Genomic DNA, 20,624 nt, shown 5'->3' with positions numbered 1-20,624 from the left:
CCCACCCAAGCCAGTAGCCCACAATATTAGTTTCTTAGATACCAAAGAAGAAGGGGGAGGCCTCATCTGTATGAAACCTATATAAGGAATAAATGTCTTCTCCCAAGACGAGGCTACAAAAAAGTCCTATATCTTCTGAAACTGCACATGATATAAAAATAGAATGACTAGCTGAACAATTTATTATGTACTATATGAGAAAATAAACACTAAACATTTTGAGAGTAAATTGGTACCCACTTTATTGAAAGTCATTCAGATCTAAAGGAGAGACATCAATTTGGCGATGACCGTGGTCATGGAAAGATGAATTTACTTTCCCAAAGTGACTTACTATCTTACTGAGTCACCCTAGGCATTGAGTTTCATATTAGACCACTACTTATTTGGAAACTTCTTTACCTAGAATCATAAATGATCATTTGAGGATGCCAAACCTGCCCCCAAACAAAAATATTTTGCCATCATCTGCCATGGATATGGCTCTTCCCAAGACAAAAACTAGTGAGAGGGGAAATTCTCAAAAAAAAAAAAAAAAAAAGTCACTTGCAGTTAACATTTTTGTGAAACTGTCTTATGACAGCAGGAGATGTAGAGATTGCAAACTAACTTGAATATGAACATTGGACCACACAGAATTGGAAAATCGACTGTGCTTTGCTTCTATCTAATGAACCTGTTGTAAGTTCTAAGTTGCCTTTTAAGTGAGAAAAAAAAAGGTATGGCTGCAAAATGACAACAGTGACATCACATCATTTCCATTATTTGACAATAATGATCTGAAGGACTCAGATTATGTGTGATGGATAAGCTACATTGTGATAGATGCTTTATTCAGAATCTCCTACCAGCATAAGGCAAGCAACTCTAACTATTCTCAAACTGAGTCCTTGACTCTGTAGAAACAGGAAGCTTGTTCTTGACTATGTATCAGGAAACCTTAAGTCAGTAAAGGCTTTGTTGTGATACTAGAATATCAACGCTAGGTGAATGATTCTCTAAGGTAATTCATCCCCACGTGCCATTGGAATGTATTTACTGGGCAGGATTCTGATGTTAGGAATCTATTTGGCTATAAGAAAATATATTAATATGTTTAGGCCACGCACAGTGGCTCACGCCTGTAATCCCAGCACTTTGGGAGGCTGAGGCGGGCGGATCACTAGGTCAGGAGATCGAGACCATCCTGGCTAACATGGTGAAACCCTGTCTCTACTAAAAAATACAACACAAATTAGCCAGGCATGGTGGTGTGCGCCTGTAGTCCCAGCTACTGGGGAGGCTGAGGCAGGAGAATGGCATGAACCTAGGAGGCGGAGCTTGTAGTGAGCTGAGATTGCACCACTGCACTCCAGCCTGGGCAACAGAGAGGAGAAAACATATTAATATGTTTAATATATTAGTTTTTCATATAAGATGAAAAAACAATGTATATGAAAGGCTGTAGCATGACTTTAAGATGTTAGAGAGTTATATGAATCTCAGGTTATGAGATTCTGAGGTCACGTGTATTTGTGACTTTGCCAGTTGACCTCAAATGAAAAGTTTATATGAATTCCTTGTATGACCACATATGTCACAACTTATGGATCCAGGCAGGAAGCAGAGAAAAATTTAAATTCTACAAGATAAAACATAAGCTTTTCTTAGAATTATGCTATTGTGCTTGATTTATTATTTAGGTAAAATGCAATACATTCTGTATCTTTATACATCTTTGTGTGTCCTCTAGTAATCTTTAAAGCAAAAAAAAAAATTACTCGCCGGGCGTGGTGGCTCATGCTTGTAATCCCAGCACTTTGGGAGGCCAAGGCGGGCGGATCACGAGGTCAGGAGATCGAGACCACGGTGAAACCCCGTCTCTACTAAAAATACAAAAAATTAGTCGGGCGTGGTGGCGGGCGCCTGTAGTCCCAGCTACACGGAGAGGTTGAGGCAGGAGAATGGCGTGAACCCGGGAGGCGGATCTTGCAGTGAGCTGAGATCGCGCCACTGCACTCCAGCCTGGGTGACAGAGTGAGACTCCGTCTCAAAAAAAAAAAAAAAAAAAATTACTAAAGAGGGACATTTATAAAAAGGCCAATTCAGGAAGATATAGCAATTATAAATATATATGCACCTGATAACAGAACACCAAAACACATGATGCAAAAACTGACAGAATTGAAGGAAGAGATGGACAGTTAAACAATAATGGTTGGAAATTTCAATACCTCCTTTTCACCTAACGTATTTCTAAAACACGCCATCTAACAATAGAATATACATTTTTCTTTACACATGGAACATTGTCCAGGATACACTATATGCTAGGACATCAACAAACGTCAATAAGTTTAAAAGGATAGAAATAATGCACAGTATGTTCTTTAATTCCAGTGGAATGAAATTAGAAATCAGTATCAGGAAAAAAAAATCTGGGCAAATCAACAGATGTTTGGGAATTAACACACTCCTAAATAATCAGTGGATCATGGAAGAAATCATGAGGGAAATTGGAATATTATCAGAGATGAATGAAAACAAGACATGATATACCAAGACTCAAGGAATGCAGCTAGCACACTTCCTAGAGGGAAATTTATAGCTATAAATGCCTATGTAAGAAAGAAGAAAGATCTCAGATCATTAACCTTTCCACCTTAAGACGCTAGAAGAAGAACAAACTATACCTAAAGCACACAGAAAAAAGAAAATAACAAAAAGCAGGGCAGTGAGTGATATGGTTTGGATCTGTGTCTCCACCAATTCTATATTAAACTGTAATCCCCAGTGTTGGAGGTAGGTCCTTGTGGGAGGTGATTGGACCATGGGGTTGGATTTCCCCCTTTGGTGTTGTTCTCGTGATAGAGGTCTCACACAAGATCTGGTTGTTTAAAAGTATACACCATCTCCCCCTCACTCTCTGTTCCCCCTGCTCTGGCCATGTGAAGTGCTGCCTCCTAGTTTGCCTTCTGCCATGACTGTAAGTTTCCTGAGGCTTCCCCAGAAGCCAAGCAGATGCTGCCATGCTTCCTGTACAGCTTGTGAAACCATGAGCCAATTCCGTCTCTTTTCTTTATAAATTACCAGTCTCAGGCATTTCTTTATAGCCATGCGAGAGCAGACTAATACAAGCAGAAATGGAAGAAATGGAGAACAGTAAAAAAAAAAATAGAGAAAATCAGTGAAACCAAAAGCTGATTATTGGAAAATTTCAAGAAAATTAACATGCATGTAAGTAAGTAATTAACCAAGAAAAAAAGAGAAAGGACTCAAATTTCTAGGGTCAAAAAAAAGGGCATTACTGCCAATCTTATATAAATAAAGAGGATTATAAAGGAATACAACCATGAATAAATGTATGTCAAGAAATTAGATGGCTGTTTTTCTAATAGAAGTGAAATGAATAAATTCCTAGAAAGATACAAACTGCTAAAACTGAATCAGAAACAGAAAATTTTAATAGATAGACTTATAATTAGTAAAAGGGTTGAATTAGTTATCAAAAACCTATATACAATGAAAAGCCCAAGTCCAGATAGTTTCACCACTGAATTCTACCAAACATTTAAAAAATTCCAGCGCTCTCAAAAAAAAAAAGAAAAAGAAGAGGGGTGAATATTTCTCAGCTCATTTTATGATGGGAGTATTACCTTGATGCAAAACCAAAGACATCACAAGAAAACTACTGACCAATGGTTTTATAAATATGGATGCAAAAAAATCTCAAAAAATACCACTAAACTGAATTCAGCAACTTATAAAAAGAATTATCACCATGAAGCTGGGCCTGGTGGTGTGCACCTGTAGTTGCAGCTCCTCAGGGGGCTAAGCATGGGGAATCCCTTGAGCCCAGGAATTGAAGGATGCAGTGAGCTTTGATCACACCACTGTACTTCAGCCTGGGTGAAGATTTATCTAAAAACAAACAAACAAAACGTTTATTACCATGATCAAGTGGCATTTAACCGTGGAACACAAGGTTAGTTAAACATCTCAAGATCAATTAATGTAAATACCTCATGTCAATAGAATAAAAAGCAGCATCACACAATCATCTCAAGAGAAGTGTTTGAACCGGACTCAGTGGCTCCCACCTGTAATACCAACACTTTGGGAGACCAGGGCAGGCTGATCACCTGAGTTCAGTAGTTCAAGGTCAGCCTGGCCAATTGTGGTGAAACCCCATCTCTACTAAAAATACAAAATATAGCCAGGTGTGGTGGCATGCACCTGTAATCCCAGCTACTCGGGAGGCTGAGGCAGGAGAATCACTTGAACCCAGAGACAGAGGTTGCAGTGAGCCGAGATCGTGCTATTGCACTGCAGCCTGGGCAACAGAGCGAGACTGCGTCTCAAAAAAAAAAAGTGTTTGACAAAACCCAACACTGTTGCACTATCAAAACACTCAGCAGACTAGGAATAAAAAAGAAGTATCTCAACCAGATAAAAGACCATCTACTAAAAACCCACAACACCATGTTTACTGGTGAAAGAATGCTTTCCTGCTAAGATCAAGAACAAATTAAGGATGTCTGCGCTTGCTTCTTCTATTCAGCATTGTATTGAAGTCTTAGCCAGGGCATTTAGGTAAGAAAAAGAAATAAGATGGAAAAAAAGAAGTAAAATTATCTATTTGCAGATGGCATGATTTTATATATAGAAAATCTTGAGAAATGCACTAAAAAAAATTGGAACTAATAAATGAGTTTAGCAAGGTTGCAGGATACATAGCAATATTCCAAAAATCAGTTTTATTTTTTTACATTTACAATGAACAACTTGAAAATGAAATTAATAATTACATTCATAATTGCATCAAAAAGAATAAAATACTTAGGAATAAATTAAACAAAAGAAGTGAAAAACTTTAACTTTGAAAACTATATAACATTGTTGAAAGAAATTAAAGTCCAATTTAATTTGGAACTCTTAAGTCTTCTTGACCTTAGATTTGGCAGAGGATTCTTAGATATGACACCAAAGGCACAAGCAACCAAAAACTTCAAAATGTAAAAAATAGATAAATTGGACCTCAGCAAAATTAAAAACTTATGTGAGTCAAAGGACACCATCAAGAAAGTGAAAAGGCAACCCAAAGAATGGGAGAACTTATTTGCACATCTTATGTCTGATAAAAGTACATGTACCTAGAGCACATCAAGAATCTTACAACTCTGGCCAGGTGTGGTGGCTCATGCCTGTAATCCCAGCACTTTGGGAGGCCAAGGCGGGCGGGTCACCTCAGGTCAGGAGTTTGAGACCAGCCTGACCAACATGGTGAAACCCCATCTCTACTAAAAATACAAAAAATTAGCCGGGCATGTTGGCACATGCCTGTAGTCCCTTTACTTGCGAGGCTGAGGTGGGAGAATCACTTGAACCTTGGAGGTGGAGGCTGCAGTGAGCCGAGATCGTGCCACTGCGCTGCAGCCTGGGCGACAGAGCTAGACTCCATCTGAAAAAAAAAAAAAAAAAAAAAAGAAGAAGAAAAAAATAATCTTACAACTCAATAATAAAAAGTTAAATGACCCACATAAGCAATGGATACAGGATATGAATAGATATTCCTCCAAGGAAGATACACAAATGTCCAATAAACACATGAAAAAATGCTCAGTATCAGTCATTAATTATTAACTTTTAATTAAGTTAGGGACCTGTTAGAAGGTGTTATATTAGTTTGGTCAAGTGAGAATGAAGGACTAGTGCAGGTGGTGGAGGTCTGAGAGAGAAGGGAACAAATGGAATTGATACTGTGAAGCAACTGGTTGGGGAAGGAGAGAAAAATCCAAAAATGGACTCTTAGATTTTGAGCCTAAGTGACTTGGATAATAAAACTATTAGGCAATGGAGGAAAAGCAGAGAAGTTTTTTTATTAGAAAAACTGATGAGTTTAGGCCGGGCGCAGTGGCCCACGCCTGTAATCCCAGCACTTTGGGAGGCCAAGGTGGGTGGATCACCTGAGGCTGGGTGTTCAAGACCAGCCTGACAAACATGGAGAAACCCCATCTCTACTAAAAATTCAAAATTAGCCGGGCGTGGTGGCTCATGCCAGTAATCCCAGCTACTCAGGAGGCTGAGGCAGGAGAATTGCTTGAACCTGGGAGGCGGAGGTTGTAGTGAGCTGGGATCACTCCATTGCACTCCAGCCTGGGCAACAAGAGCGGAAACTCCATCTCAAAAGAAAAAAAAAGAAGAAGAAAAACTGTGATGAGTTTAGTTTTTGGTTTGGTTAGTTTCAGGAACTAGGAGACCTCTGAGAGATTTAATGGCAGTTAGAAAGTGAAACCGTGTAGTATAGCAGAAAGAGCACTTGGCTTGTTTCTTCTATAAAATGAAAGATTTGGATTTAAAAGGTGGTTATGTTATGGTAATCGAGAGCAAAAATTTTAGATCCTTGCTTGTTTTAGCTTCTCACTAACTGTTTAACTTGGATATATTATTTATTCTCCCTGGGCCTCAGATTCTGTAAAATCAGGATAACAATTCTATGCCTACCTAATATTGCTACTGTAAGGAATATGTATACATACACAACTTATTTTAGAACAGTGCCTATTGCATAGTAAGCTTAATGTTACCTAGGTGAAGTCCTTTTCAGATCTGAGGATCCATTGTTGCGTGGTCAATTTCTATGAGACTGGCATTCCAAGGTAGAAGTCAGGGCCAGAGACGTAGGTTAATCATTTCTTTTCTAAAGTATTATTGAATAGATGGGATGAGATACCAGTGTAGAAAGTGGAAAGAACATGAATGGCAAGGGTAGAATGTTGAGGAACACTTCTATTAGGGAACAAGAGGCAGGAGTATATAGGAGAGGCCAGTGGAGGAACATTCAGAGAAAGAAGGAAAACTAGGAAAGACTCTCAGGAATGCCAAGTAGAATAGAAAAGATAAGGTCAAGGGAAGATTTTAGAGTAGACTACTTGAGCTAAGTTTGAAGATTTATGGGATGCATCTGATGGACAGGGGAAGTTGAAGATGAAAGCAAGTAATTGATGGAGCACAGCTCTGTGAGGATTCAAGGGGCAGATTTAGCCTCACGGGGAAGGAATGCATTTATTTCTTTGAATTAGGATAAAAGAAGGAATGGATATATGGTGGGGCAATCAAATTTTTGAGCTGGGAAATTCAGAAGTCAAGGAAGCTCATGTTGGATAACTTCAGTTTGTTTACATTAAATAGGAAGCAAGGTCATCTGTAGAGTGGAAGGTAGGGAACAAAATTGAAAAGTGTTTCCAAGCAGCTTTAAATGTTCTAATTCTGCTCTTTGTATGAATGGAAAACAAATGATCTATTTCAATTATAACAGATAATATTTACTGAACCTTTACTGTCTGCCAGGTATCATGCTAAGGGTTTGTTTCAAACTGAAAACATCCATAAGAGGCAAATGGTTTTAGTAGTGGTATCCACACATTACAGAGGGCAATATATGAAACAGAGAAAGGATGGAAAATTGCTGTCTGTTACCCAGCTGAGAGGTGGAACCAAGATTGAAGAGCAGATCTGCCTGACTGTCGGCTCTTAATGATAATGCTTTCTGACGTTTTACTTTCAAATTTCATTAAAGCCATGAAGTGTTGGTTTGATAATATACATGGATTAATGGGATAGAGAAATATAGAAAAATATAATAGCACATGTATACAGCCAAACATAACTTTAATGAAATTCGTATTTTAAATAAATGGAAAGGATGGCTTGTTAGATAAGTGCATTAGGGCAATTAACTATTCATTTGAAAAAAATTAATAACTTTAACCCCATGTTTTTTAAAAATATACAATAGAAGTCTGAACAGTGGTTGTCTGTGGCAGGATAGAGATTGCATTAAGGGCCGGGCGCGGTGGCTCACGCTTGTAATCCCAGCACTTTGGGAGGCCGAGGAGGGCGGATCATGAGGTCAGGAGATCGAGACCACGGTGAAACCCCGTCTCTACTAAAAAATACAAAAAATTAGCCGGGCATGGTGGCGGGCGCCTGTAGTCCCAGCTACTCGGGAGGCTGAGGCAGGAGAATGGCGTGAACCCGGGAGGTGGAGCTTGCAGTGAGCCGAGATTGCGCCACTGCACTCCAGCCTGGGCGACAGAGCGAGACTCCGTCTCAAAAAAAAAAAAAAAAAAAGAGATTGCATTAAGGGGCACAAAGGAACTTTCTGGAGTAATAGGAATGTTCTGTAATTTTTTTTTTTTTTTTTTTTTTTTTTTTTTTTTTTGAGATGGAGTCTGGCTCTGTCGCCCAGGCTGGAGTGTAGTGACGCGATCTCAGCTCACTGCAACCTCTACCACCTGGGTTCAAGCAGTTCTGCTGCCTCAGCCTCCCAAATAGCTGGGATTACAGGCGTGTGCCACCATGCCTGGATAATTTTTGTATTTTTAGTAGAGACAGGTTTTACTATATTGACCAGGCTGGTCTTGAACTCCTGACCTCAAGTGATCTGCCTGCTTTGGCCTCCCAAAGTACTGGGATTACAGGCATGAGCCACTGTGCCTGGTCAATGTTCTGTAATTTGATTGTGATGTTGGTTACATAGGCAGAGATTTTTGGTCAAAACTCATCAAATTGTACATTTAAAGTCTGCACATTACACTCTGTAAATTTTATCTCAATTTTAAAAAAGAAAGCCAAGTGCAGTGACTCATGCCTGTAGTCCCAGCTACTCTGGAGGCTGAGGTGGGAGGATCATTTGAGCCTAGGAGTTACAGGCCATTCTGGGCCACATAGCAAGACTGCAACATAGCAACATCTCTTTAAAAACAAACAAAATAAGGTGACAGAGAAAGAGAAGATAAAAGAAAAATAAGGCAATTCTATATGTAGATCTCAAAGACATTGTTAAATGAAGAAAGAGCAAGCTATAGAATGAGACATGAAATATGATACCATTTATATAAACAAAAAAAATTACCACCAGACCAAATTCTTTCTGTGGATCCACACTCATATGTGTAAAGGTATCCTGGTTCTTGGGTGCAGCTGCCCCACTCCACCAACAGATTCTTCCTCCAGTGTCAATCTCAGATGCTCTTAGGGTTTCCTTCCAGGTTGCAGAAAGGAAGGACTTTTATCTTATAACACTATTAGCATAAATGTCATTTTCCCCGCTGATTCCAATACTCAGTGGTAGAATATTCTCCAGTGAAGAAAGATACTCAATTTCTGGAAATTCTAGGTTTAAAAAATGACCTGTTTGCATAACGAAAGTAGTATCGTTTTTTTTTTTTTTTTTTTTTTTTTTTTTTAGACAGAGTCTCACTCTGATGCCCAGGCTGGAGTGCAGTGGTGCAATGTCAGCTTACTGCAACCTCCACCTCCTGGGTTCAAGCGATTCTCCTGCCTCAGCCTCCCGAGTAGCTGGGATTACAGGCAACCACCGCCTTGCCCAGCTACTTTTTATATTTTAATAAAAACGGGGTTTCCCCATGTTGGACAGGTTGGTCTTGAGCTCCTGACCTCAAGTGATCCACCCGCCTTGGCCTCCCAAAGTGCTAGGATTACAGGCATGAGCCACCATGCCCCGCCTTGAAAGTAGTATCTTTTAAGAGGCAACCCCCTTGGCCGGGCGCGGTGGCTCACGCCTGTAATCCCAGCACTTTGGGAGGCCGAGGCGGGCAGATCACGAGGTCAGGAGATCGAGACCATCCTGGCTAACACAGTGAAACCCCGTCTCTACTAAAAATACAAAAAAATTAGCCGGGCGAGGTGGCGGGCACCTGTAGTCCAAGCTACTCGGGAGGCTGAGGCAGGAGAATGGCGTGAACCCCGGGGGGCGGAGCCTGCAGTGAGCCGAGATCGCGCCACTGCACTCCAGCCTGGGCGACAGCAAGACTCTGTCTCAAAAAAAAAAGAGGCAGCCCCCGTTGTGCATATGTACCCCAGAAATTAAAGTATTAAAAAAATAAAAATAAAAAGAGGCAGCCTTGTATAACGGAACTGTCATTGAACTAGAAGGAGTCCAGGGATGTGAGTTCTTGTCCTGAAGCAGCTGCTGAGTGGATGGGTGTTTTGGAGCAATCCATTTAATCTCTCTGGGCGTCAGTTTTCTTGTTAACTACATTAATGGATGGGACAGATGACTGAGGGTCTTTCAGGCCTAAGATCCAATGAACCGTGTTCATTCACATGGAGCTTACATGGAATAGTTTCACTCAGCATATAGTAGGTACATGGAAAGTAAGATTTTTGCTTTTATGTTTTGAAATAGGTGACAACCAAAGCCAAGCAACTGAAGGATTCAGTGACCTGCTCCCCAGGTGAGTTCATACTTCCTCTATCTCATTAATCTAAAGTGGTTTCTTCTAAATTAATCCCTTTTTATAATAACTTCTTTAAATACAAGGGTCTAGAAGTTTTGCCTAATGAACTCTAAATCTGGTCGTATCTCCAAAAGGGGTTGAAATATGTGTACCAGCAAGGCAGTCCAGCCCTGCACATACTGGTGCCGAGAAGATGTATTTAATTAACAAGGTTAAATAAGTATACAGATGGTCTTCTGTAGTTTAATTTGTGGGGACGAGGAACACAGGAGAAAGCCTGTCTGCACACCACGCAAATGCTGTGTGCACACTGTTTCCCTGCACTGTCCACCCCTGTCACTGCCGTACTTGCAGAGCTACCCTTTGGGATAAATGACTAACAGCTTTCCCAGGCATTTATATTTCCTTTTTTTTTGGAGACGGAGTCTTGCTCTGTTGCCCAGGCCAGTGTGCAATGGTGCAATCTCGGCTCACTGCAACCTCTGCCTCCCGGGTTCAAGCCATTCTCCTGCCTCAGCCCCCGAGTAGCTGGGATTACAGGCACCCGCCACTGCACCTGACTGATTTTTGTATTTTTAGTAGAGACGGGGTTTCACCATCTTGGCCAGGCTGGTGTTGAACTCCTGACCTCTTGATCCTCTCACCTCAACCTCCCAAATTGCTGGGATTACAGGCGTGAGCCACGGTGCTCAGCCACATTTATGTTTCTTAAAATCAATTTCCTCCAAGATTAACTGGAATTTTGTTAGAGTCTCCATATTCTTTGCTTAGAACTAGGCAGCAAGAACATGCCTCAGAAACTTTCCAACCTAACTCAAATACAGGTCCCAGGCAGAGTAATGCAGACGAACAAGCCAACGATTAGCAAACCCAGAGATCTCAAGCCATCACAGCTGGGCGTGATGGCACAGCTATAGTTTCAACTACTCTAGAGGCCAAGGCGGGAGGATCAGTTGAGCCCAGGAGTTCAAAACCAGCCTGGGCAACATAGTGAGACCCCCATTTCTGAAAAATAAACATAAAAAATAAAATAATTTTTAAAAAAGAATTCAACTTGGAGTTCTCCAGGCTTTAGCAAAGAGGAAATTTCCGGATTTCTTTTTCTGCTAATGAAGTTATTTCTGTGGGCATGGAGGCAGAGATGGGGCAGTGGGATGTTATATGACAGAAGCCTACTTCAAGACATTCTCCAAAATCATACCATTGAAAAGGCAGTGCAGCTCAGAGTAAGGAACTGACGTAGATCTTCCTGGAGCTTTAGTGGAGGGGGTCAGAAGTATGAAGAAAACAGGAAATGTGGAGTTGAATATTTAAGTGCATCTCTGAGGCAACACCTGTGGCTGAGAGAAGGCACCAGAAGCAGCTTTGAGCAGAGAGCAGATCCAGCATCAGGACAGAGAGGAAAAGAAGCAAATCCGATGTGATATTTGGCCACTTCCAAACATCCTGTGACTCTCTAAAAGCACCATAAGGTCTTTGTCACAAATATATTCATTAAATTCTGTGTTTTATTTTGTTTTTTAATAGCCTTTAAGAAGCCAAAGAATTTTGAAATAAAAGTATTTCTTCTGATTATGTTCACACATGAACAAAGAATCCATAAGCAGTGTGATCCATTTAAGCCATAAAGCTGTGCTTCTGAAGTATTATTAGAAATTCTAAAATTGTTTCCTAAGATTTTGGATATCTTTCAAAGAGTTTGAAATGGATGGTTTAGAAAACACAGCTGGCTTAATAGGCTAGCACAGGGGAAAATGACCTTCTACAGATAAGAACACACCCAGATGGAGGTATTTGGCTGTTTCTTAAGAGAGTTGCGTTAGTGAGCATGGAAAGAAATGTTCGCTAATAGAAACTCAAAAAAGTACAGATAAACAAAAGGAAGAAAATAACAATTACATGCAACCTGCCAATTGTTGTTATTTTGAGAGAGATATTTCTTCAGACTTTTCTGATGCACATATGTGCATATAATATTTTTACAAGAATGGGGCTGTACTACAATACTGTTTTATATTTTTTCATTCCGTATACTCATATGTCTGTATCGTCTTAATGGCTCCATAGTAGTCCATAATATAGATATCTGCATAGTTTAACAAGTTTCTGTTGTTGGACATTTTCTTTGTTTCTATTTTTTTTTTTTTTTTTGTTATGAAGCGTGGTCTCCAAAGTGAGGTAGACAAGATGATTCTTTGGAATATAAGAAGACTGTATTTGAATTTCTATTGATCTTTATTTTTACCTTAAGGCAGTGAGAGAGGAATTAAGCTTTCTCATCTTTGATATTCAGACTTATGCCAGCACCCTCACTGTGCCCATTAGCAGAGATTATGTGTTACATAGGGCACCAACGTTTCCCAAGGGAAAAATGGGATTTCCACAGCGCTCACAGGCTGATAGTGGCCTCGTCACTTGGCATCATCCCATGTTCTTTCACGCTCAAGATATTGCAACAAGATACCCAGTTGAGTGGATGTATAGATATAACCCCAGAGTTTCAGTGACATCTTTTTATAAGGTGGAGGGCAACCATGGGAATATTTCCCATCACACAGAGGCTTCCTAGTATTTTGACAAAGTACTTTTAAAAGTTTTTGAATTTAAAGATCCTCAATTTTATACTTTACTTTTACCAAATAAATTCTTGGTGTAGGGTCTAAAAAAAAACAACAACCTGCACACACTTAAAAAATTAAAACAGTACAAAAGGGAATGCAATGAAAAATGTCTGAGTCTGGGTTCCTGGCCCCCTTCCACAGAGGGAATAATGAATTGGAGTGTGAGGCCGTACACGTACGTCTGGAAGTATAACTAGTCATGCACACACTGTCTGTATTTGCCTCCCTCTTTCTTATGTTAATAGCAGCATACTCGCTGAAGACTAATATATTTAATCATTTTATTAAAATGTTTTTACAAAATAAAGGTGGATTTTTAACAATGAATGTGAAAGTGTTTTGAAAGGTATTTATGCTGTAGAAAGGACGTTTGAAAGTAGATGCTTGGCTGGGCACGGTGGCTCACGCCTGTAATCCTGACACTTTGGGAGGCCAAGACGGGTGGATCACCTGAGGTCAGGAGTTCGAAACCAGCCTGGCCAACATAGTGAAACCCGGTCTCTACTAAAAATACAAAAATTAGTCGGGTGTCGTGGCCCATGCCTGTAGTCCCAGCTACTCAGGAAGCTGAGGCAGGAGAATCACTTGAACCCAGGAGGCAGAGGTTGCAGTGAGCCGAGATCACATCACTGAACTCCAGCCTGGGCAACAGAGCGAGACTGGCTCAAAAAACAAAAAAAGACAAAGTCGATGCTTGAAAGTATTTTCTTTGTTATGTGTTATTCTATGGCCAAAACAATGTGACCTATAAAAACTCTTATTTTTACGGATTTAAAAATGTTGAAAATAGAATTTTAACCTGTAAATCTTTCAAACAAAGTGAACTCATTTGATAAAAATACAGCCAGGCGTGATGGTGTAGGCCTGTAGTCCCAGCTGCTCAGGAGGCTGAGGTGGGAGGATCACTTGAGCCCAGAAGCTGGAGGCTGCAGTGAGCTATGATCACACCACTGCACTCCAGCCTGGGTGACAGAGCAAGAGCCCCATCTCAGATAAATAAGTAACACTTTCTATTTAGTTTGCAAGAACAAATGATTGGCTTGGGGAAGATTTTTATGGAAATGTTTTCATAATTTGTATTGCACAATGAATACCAGAGCATGGTAAACATGGCCAGCAGGATGCTACACGTGGAGAGATGTATCCTTTTGGGTCATCTTTTCCAACTAGGATGGCCATTCAAAGTTAGGTGCCAAAATAAAGCAAATTTGGAGCCAGGCCTTTAATTGAGTATCCAGTATTAAGCAATTTTTTAATCTCATTGTTTTTTAATATTAATATTTTCATGAGAATGTTTCATGTCACTCAACTGATGTTTTTAAATTGTGATGGATACAATTGAATAAGTAAATATAAGTAAATATACATATATTAGAATTGTATTTTCGGCTGGGTGTGGTGGCTCATGCCTGTAATCCCAACACCTTGGGAGGCCGAGGCGGGCAGATCATGAGGTCAAGAGATCGCGACCATCCTGGCCAACATGGTGAAACCTCATCTGTTCTATAAATACAAAAATTAGCTGGGCATGGTGGTGCGTACCTGTAGTCCCAGCTACTCGAGAGGCTGACGCCTGTAGTCCCAACTACTCGAGAGGCTGAGCCAGGAGAATCATTTGAACCCAGGAGGCAGAGGTTGCAGGGAGGCAAAATCGCGCCCCTTCACTCCAGCCTGGTGAAAGAGCGAGACTCCATCTCAAAAAATAAAAATAAAAAAATAATAATAATTGCATTTTCAAAGATGTTTTATTGATGGGGTACATAATAAAAAATATGGAGGAGATAATGATTATGAAATGCCACTTGTTTGTAGTAACAAAAGACTAGGACCTGGAACTTTAGTGAGCTAATACAGAATAACCTCCAGGGGGTTTGTTTCCATTAACATAAGAAAGGAGAAAGCAAATGCAGCTGCATAGGGTGTGTGAGACTCTATTTCTAGACGTTCACACACTCACACTCCAGCTCATTTTTGCCTCTTACAAAGCAGACAAGGAACGCAGACTAAGCCACTTTTCATTGTATTCCTTTTTGTAGTTTTTACATTTTTAAAAATTATATCCAGATTTTTTTTTTTTTTTTTTTTTTTTTAGACAGAGTCTCGCTCTGTCACCCAGGCTGGAGTGCAGTGGTAAGATCTCGGTACACCGCAACCTCTGCCTCCCAGGTTCAAGCGATTCTCCTGCCTCAGCCTCCTGAGTAGCTGGAATTACAGGCACATGCCACCACACCCGGCTAATTTTTGCATTTTTGTAGAGACAGGGTTTCACCATGTTGGCCAGGCTGGTCTCGAACTCCTGACCTCAGGTGATCCCCCCTGCCTTGGCCTCCCAAAGTGTTGGGATTACAGGCGTGAGCCACCATGTACAGCTGGGATTTTGTTTTTTATTAAATAAAAGCCTAGTATAAAAAATAGGAAACATTACTGTAGAAAAGGAAATAAAATATTGCCCCCTTTTTTGTTGTTTTGAGACAGAGCAAGACTTTGTTTCCCAGGCTGGAGTGCAGTGGCACAGTCTCGGCTCACTGGAGCCTCTGCCTCTGCCAGTTCAAGCAATTTTCATGCCTCAGCCACCCAAGTAGTTGGGATGATAGGCATGCGCCACCACACCCAGCTAATTTTTTGTATTTTTAGTAGAGACGGGGTTTTGCCATGTTGCCCAAGCTGGTCTGGAACTCCTGGCCTCAAGTGATCCACCTCGCCTTGGCCTCCCAAAGTCCTGGAATTACACGCGTGAGCCACACTGCACCTGACCTAAAATATTGCCTCTTTGTAGCTAAATTTTTATATACATCTGTAATTATTTCCATAGGAGAACCTCCTCTAAGTAAAATTACAGAGTCACAAGTAAATACATTCTTAAGGTTCACCTCCATTTGACAAATTGTTCTTTAAAAAGGCTAGACCTGCCGGGCGCTGTGGCTCACGCCTGTAATCCCAGCACTTTGGGAGGCCGAAGCGGGCGGATCACGAGGTCAGGAGATCGAGACCACAGTGAAACCCCGTCTCTACTAAAAATACAAAAAATTAGCTGGGCGTGGTGGCGGGCGCCTGTAGTCCCAGCTACTCGGGGAGGCTGAGGCAGGAGAATGGCGTGAACCCGGGAGGCGGAGCTTGCAGTGAGCCGAGATCGCGCCACTGCACTCCAGCCTGGGTGACAGAGCGAGACTCCGTCTCAAAAAAAAAAAGGCTTAGACCTGTGCTGTCTAGCCACTTGCCACATGTAGCTATTTATATTAAAGTTTAAATTAATTAAAATTAAATAAAGTTAAAAATTTAATTCCTCAGTGCTACACCAAGTGGTTTATATAATTGTATAACAGCATGTTTCATTGGCCAGCTCTGGGCTGGGCCAATTTCTGCTCCCACTCCCCGTGTCCAAATGTACCTATTTCCCTGCATTTTGCCAGCACTGGGTATTGTTGTACTTTCTAATCTTTGCCAATTTAATAATTGAAAAGTGGTGATTCATTGTTTTAGTTCTCTGATACTCATCAGCTACTGTAGTTCTTCCTTTGTGAGCTGTGTTCTTTGTCCTTTTATCTTACTGAGTTGTAACTGCTACTGTATTGAGGATATCAGTGCTCTGTCATCTATTCTGTCCTATTAAAAGGTTTAAAGCTTTTATTATTTATTATTATTACTTTTAGAGACAAGATCTCATTCTGTTGCCCAGGCTGAAGCACAGTGGCATGATCATAGCTGACTGCAGCCTGAAACTCCTGGGCTCAAGCAGTCCTCCCTCCTTAGCCTCCCTAACAGCTAGAAATACAGGTGTATACCACCAGGCCCAGCTAATTAACTTTTTAATAAAATGTTTCTTTTCCATGTTTAAAAATTCTTACTGTAGCTACTATTTATAAGTGCATAATTTACTCATACACTTGCCTTCCAGAGGCAGTACAGTTTAAGGTTTGACCAGTTGACTTTTGTCTTTCCAGTGGAGCCAGTGAGTCCTTTCTTATACTGAGCAGCAGGTTATTCTTTCTCAAAGAGATTTTTGCATTCTCGTTCACAATCTGATTCTTTATATACCCATTATTCCTCACAGTAGAGAAAGGGACAAAGGCTTGGAATCAGACAAAAGTGGGTTCAAATCCCACTCTAGTGCTTTCTGAGTCTTCTTTTTCTCATCTGTAACATTAGGGTAATGATCCCTATCTTTCTAGAATAGAGTAGTGTGGAAATGAAATTAAACCGTGCATGCAAAATGCCTAGTGTGCTGCCTGCTGTGTGCCCGGCAGCTGCTCTTCTCACCGTCTCCTTAATTCATCTTGCCCTTCACCTCTGTGTGGTGCACCCTCTTTCCTAGGAATGGTTAGACTCTCTGAACTCAAATCGACAGTTCAGAATTCCAGGCCCATCAAAACGGCCACCACCTTGCCCGATGACATGATCACCCAGCGAGAGGACGCAGAGGGGGTGGTGGCGGAGGAGGAGCAGGAGGGAGACTCTGGTGAGCAGGAGACGGGGGCCACTGATGCCCGGCCTCGGAGGCGGAAGCCAGCCAGGCTGCTGGAGGCTACAGTGAAGCTGGAGCCAGAGGAGAAGTCCAGAGCCAAGCGGCAGAAGGACTTTGACGTAGCAGAACAAAACGAGTCCAGCGACGAGGAGAGCCTGAAAAAAGAGAGAGCTCGGGCTGCAGAGGAGCCGTGGACTCAGAATCAACAGAAACTTCTGGAACTGGCGTTGCAGCAGTACCCAAAGGGATCCTCTGACCGCTGGGACAAAATAGCCAGATGTGTCCCTTCCAAGAGCAAGGTGAGTGACGGGGAAAGAGGCCTCTGCACAGGTGTGGCACCAGAGGAGCCACAGCTTGTCTGCCTGCGGCTTCTTCCCTCATTCCTATCTACTGACACTTGCCCTGTGATCTCTTCTTTCCCAGTTGTCTTCCAGTATATTTCTCCCTAGAGCATGTGAATCTGTGCATTCAGGTGCTTCATGTGTGTAGATGAGCTCAAGATTCTAAGTTTCATCATCACACAGGGCAGCTGGTTATAGAAACTTCACCCACAGCACCTGCCTGCCTTTTTGAGAACTCGCCCACTCGGGCTAGGGTTTAAGGCCACATGAGAGGCTCAGCTGGCGCTGCCTCACCATGAAATGCAGCAGCTGGGAAGGGTCAGGATGGGAAGCTCCTTTGAACCAGGCTGAGGGTTCATAAATCACAAGGCCCATTGACTGTGTAGCAAATCTTTGACCAAAGGGATAGCTGGTATAGATGGTATTACCGTGATCATCTTCGATTCTGCCATGTGAATAACTTTGGACTTAGCGGGTGCACCTGGTGGCTGTCCAGAGGCCCTGAGGCCATCTCCGTATGTGGTCAGTGCCAGGTGACAGGTAGGGTTTGGCTTACTTGCCACGGCCGTGGCCGTTTGTAGTTGGCCTTTCTCCCTGCTTGTAGCTCTTGGTGCCTGCTCAGATATAGTCTGAGATGGTCCTCAGATAAAAACTCAGATGGGAGGAGGGGGCGGGAGGGCCCTGTGGAGAGCCCACCCACCGGGTTTGGGCAGCCTCTTTCCTGTGATCTGGCCATGAGGCGCTGCAGAGAGCCCCAGGGTGTGATCCTAACACAGTGTCTCTCGAGGCTTCTTTCCCTGTAGCTAGATTGTTAGTCGAGGAACCAGGAACAGTGAGAATCAAAAGCCCCGATCTCTTCCGCTGTCTGTGCCTCCCTCAGTCGCCTCTGGGCACACTCATGCTCATTTACATTCTTTTTTTTTTAATTGAAATTCTATGTTGGAAAATCTAGCTCATGGCCATGCATGTCCCTGAGTGTACAGGTCTAGTTTTCTCCACCTACTTTAAAATGATGAAAGTTGAGAGTTCCTGGGGAGAAAAATAAACCGTTAGCTGTTGATCTATTTGAGAAGCGCAGATTCTCCCAGCCTCTCCAACTGGTTTGCAGAAGTAACTATTCTCCCCAAATTTCTCTAGCATCTGTCAGGACACAGGCAGACGTCTCCATGTGTGATGAGTCCACACTGGCTTATAAACGAAGGGGCTGGAGCTTGGATTCCTAAGGATAGAACATCCAGAAACTAATACCTGGGGGGCTGGAAACCTTCTGGTTTTCAACCAGCAATGAGCAGGGCTTCATCAGCCTGCAGGTGTTCCCCTCAAGCCTTGACTTGAGAGCCAGCCAGGGCTGAGCTGCCTGCTGTCCTGGAGCCTGGGCCTGGCTGCCACGGCTCAGCTCAGAGCTCCGCTGTCCTTCCAGGGTTAAGTGCTGGGTCTGGCCACATCTGGTTTCGGCACTATGTTGTTAGGGACAGCATAGCTACTAAGGAAAGACTGATACCTTTAAAGACCTTAGGCAAGTAATCTTTGGGGATGCAGAAAAAACCCTAAGAGACTCTTATAATACCACTAAGCTAAAATCCTAGGAGAGTAAACATCCCTTCTTTGCCCCAGGCAGCTGATAAAGTCACTTCGCACTGGACCCTAAGTCAGCAAAAGCTACAGAACCACAGGGTCATTATTTTTGGAACAGAAACAGAATAGATTCTGGAAAGTTCCTGTGATCAATGTGAGAATAATGAGGCCTCTCCCCACCATCACCCCACCTCTGCTTTGGTCCTGAGACCCAGCCCAGGGCATGACAGCTGTGGCCAGCTGAGGTCTGAAGTGGGTGGCTCTGCAGCCTGTAGGGTGGGATGGAGGTGGGGCCGGGAGGAGCAGGAGTGAGTATTCCAGCACAAGTTCTGCCGGTGTCCTGGGGGCTGGCTCCCCATGAGAAAGGTCTTAGCAGCGCCTAGGGGAAGCCAGACCCACGGAAGAAGACTATTGTGGCTACCTGGCCCCAGGGTTTTTGATTTCTTTAAAGTAGCATGTTGGGATAAAAGAGTGAAATGTTAACATGAAAATAAGAGTTAGCAGGCTGAAAGACCCGATTATGATGCTAGTACGCCTCACAAACGGCCGCCCCAGCCCCTCACTCCACGCCAAGCACCTTGCCTTTGGGCTGGGCTTGCAGGAGCCCTTCTCGCACTGCCCAGACAGGTCTGCCTTGTGAGCGACTGGACTCCAGGACATCCCGAGAACTCTGGGCAGAGGGACTGGACGCGAGGCTCTTCATGAGCAGAAGCCAGCATACAGGCCACACGAGGACCACACTGACTTGTGCAAGTGACTGTTTTCACCTCTCTTTTTTTCTTCCTACAGGAAGACTGTATCGCTAGGTACAAGTTGCTGGTTGAACTGGTCCAAAAGAAAAAACAAGCTAAAAGCTGAATATTCTGGGAGATGATGTTCACCTTCATTTTCCAGAATGAATATCTTAAAAATCTTATGCAGAAATTTGCATTTTGTACCTCAATATTTCTACGTCATGTGCCTTAGTAAAAATAAATAAATAAATAAATAAATAAAAGATGAGTGTTGTGCTATACTGTTTAAACAAATACTGTGCTGGGGGAAAAAGGATTTGGGTATGTTGCAGATTATTTTGTTTCTCATCACTTCAACATTTACTTTCTTTTTTTTTTTTTTTTTTTTTGAGACGGAGTCTTGCTCTGTCGCCCAGACTGGAGTGCAATGGTGCAATCTCGGCTCACTGCAAGCTCCGCCTCCGGGGTTCACGCCATTCTCCTGCCTCAGCGTCCCGAGTAGCTGGGACTACAGGTGCCTGCCGCTACACCCGGCTAATTTTTTGTATTTTTAGTAGAGACGGGGTTTCACCGCATTAGCCAGGATGGTCTTGATCTCCTGACCTTGTGATCCGCCCGCCTCGGCCTCATAAAGTGCTGGGATTACA

General features: G+C 42.4%; 1 protein-coding gene across 1 annotated transcript in view; it reads left to right on the top strand.

Annotated features, from left to right (window-relative positions):
* DNAJC1 (DnaJ heat shock protein family (Hsp40) member C1) overlaps positions 1-20,239 on the top strand; it is a 208,497-nt gene extending 188,258 nt beyond the window's left edge. The window contains exons 10-12 of the mRNA XM_055296733.2: positions 10,193-10,241; positions 17,178-17,626; positions 20,033-20,239. Of these exons, the coding sequence (XP_055152708.1) occupies positions 10,193-10,241; positions 17,178-17,626; positions 20,033-20,101 (567 nt within the window). The 3' untranslated portion in view covers positions 20,102-20,239. The remainder of the gene's footprint in view (positions 1-10,192; positions 10,242-17,177; positions 17,627-20,032) is intronic.
* Positions 20,240-20,624: the final 385 nt, after the last annotated feature.

This window comes from Symphalangus syndactylus, chromosome 10 (assembly GCF_028878055.3).
Source record: "Symphalangus syndactylus isolate Jambi chromosome 10, NHGRI_mSymSyn1-v2.1_pri, whole genome shotgun sequence".
In the NCBI taxonomy this organism is placed as follows: Eukaryota; Metazoa; Chordata; class Mammalia; order Primates; family Hylobatidae; genus Symphalangus; species Symphalangus syndactylus.
This window is presented reverse-complemented; position numbering and strand designations above follow the sequence as displayed.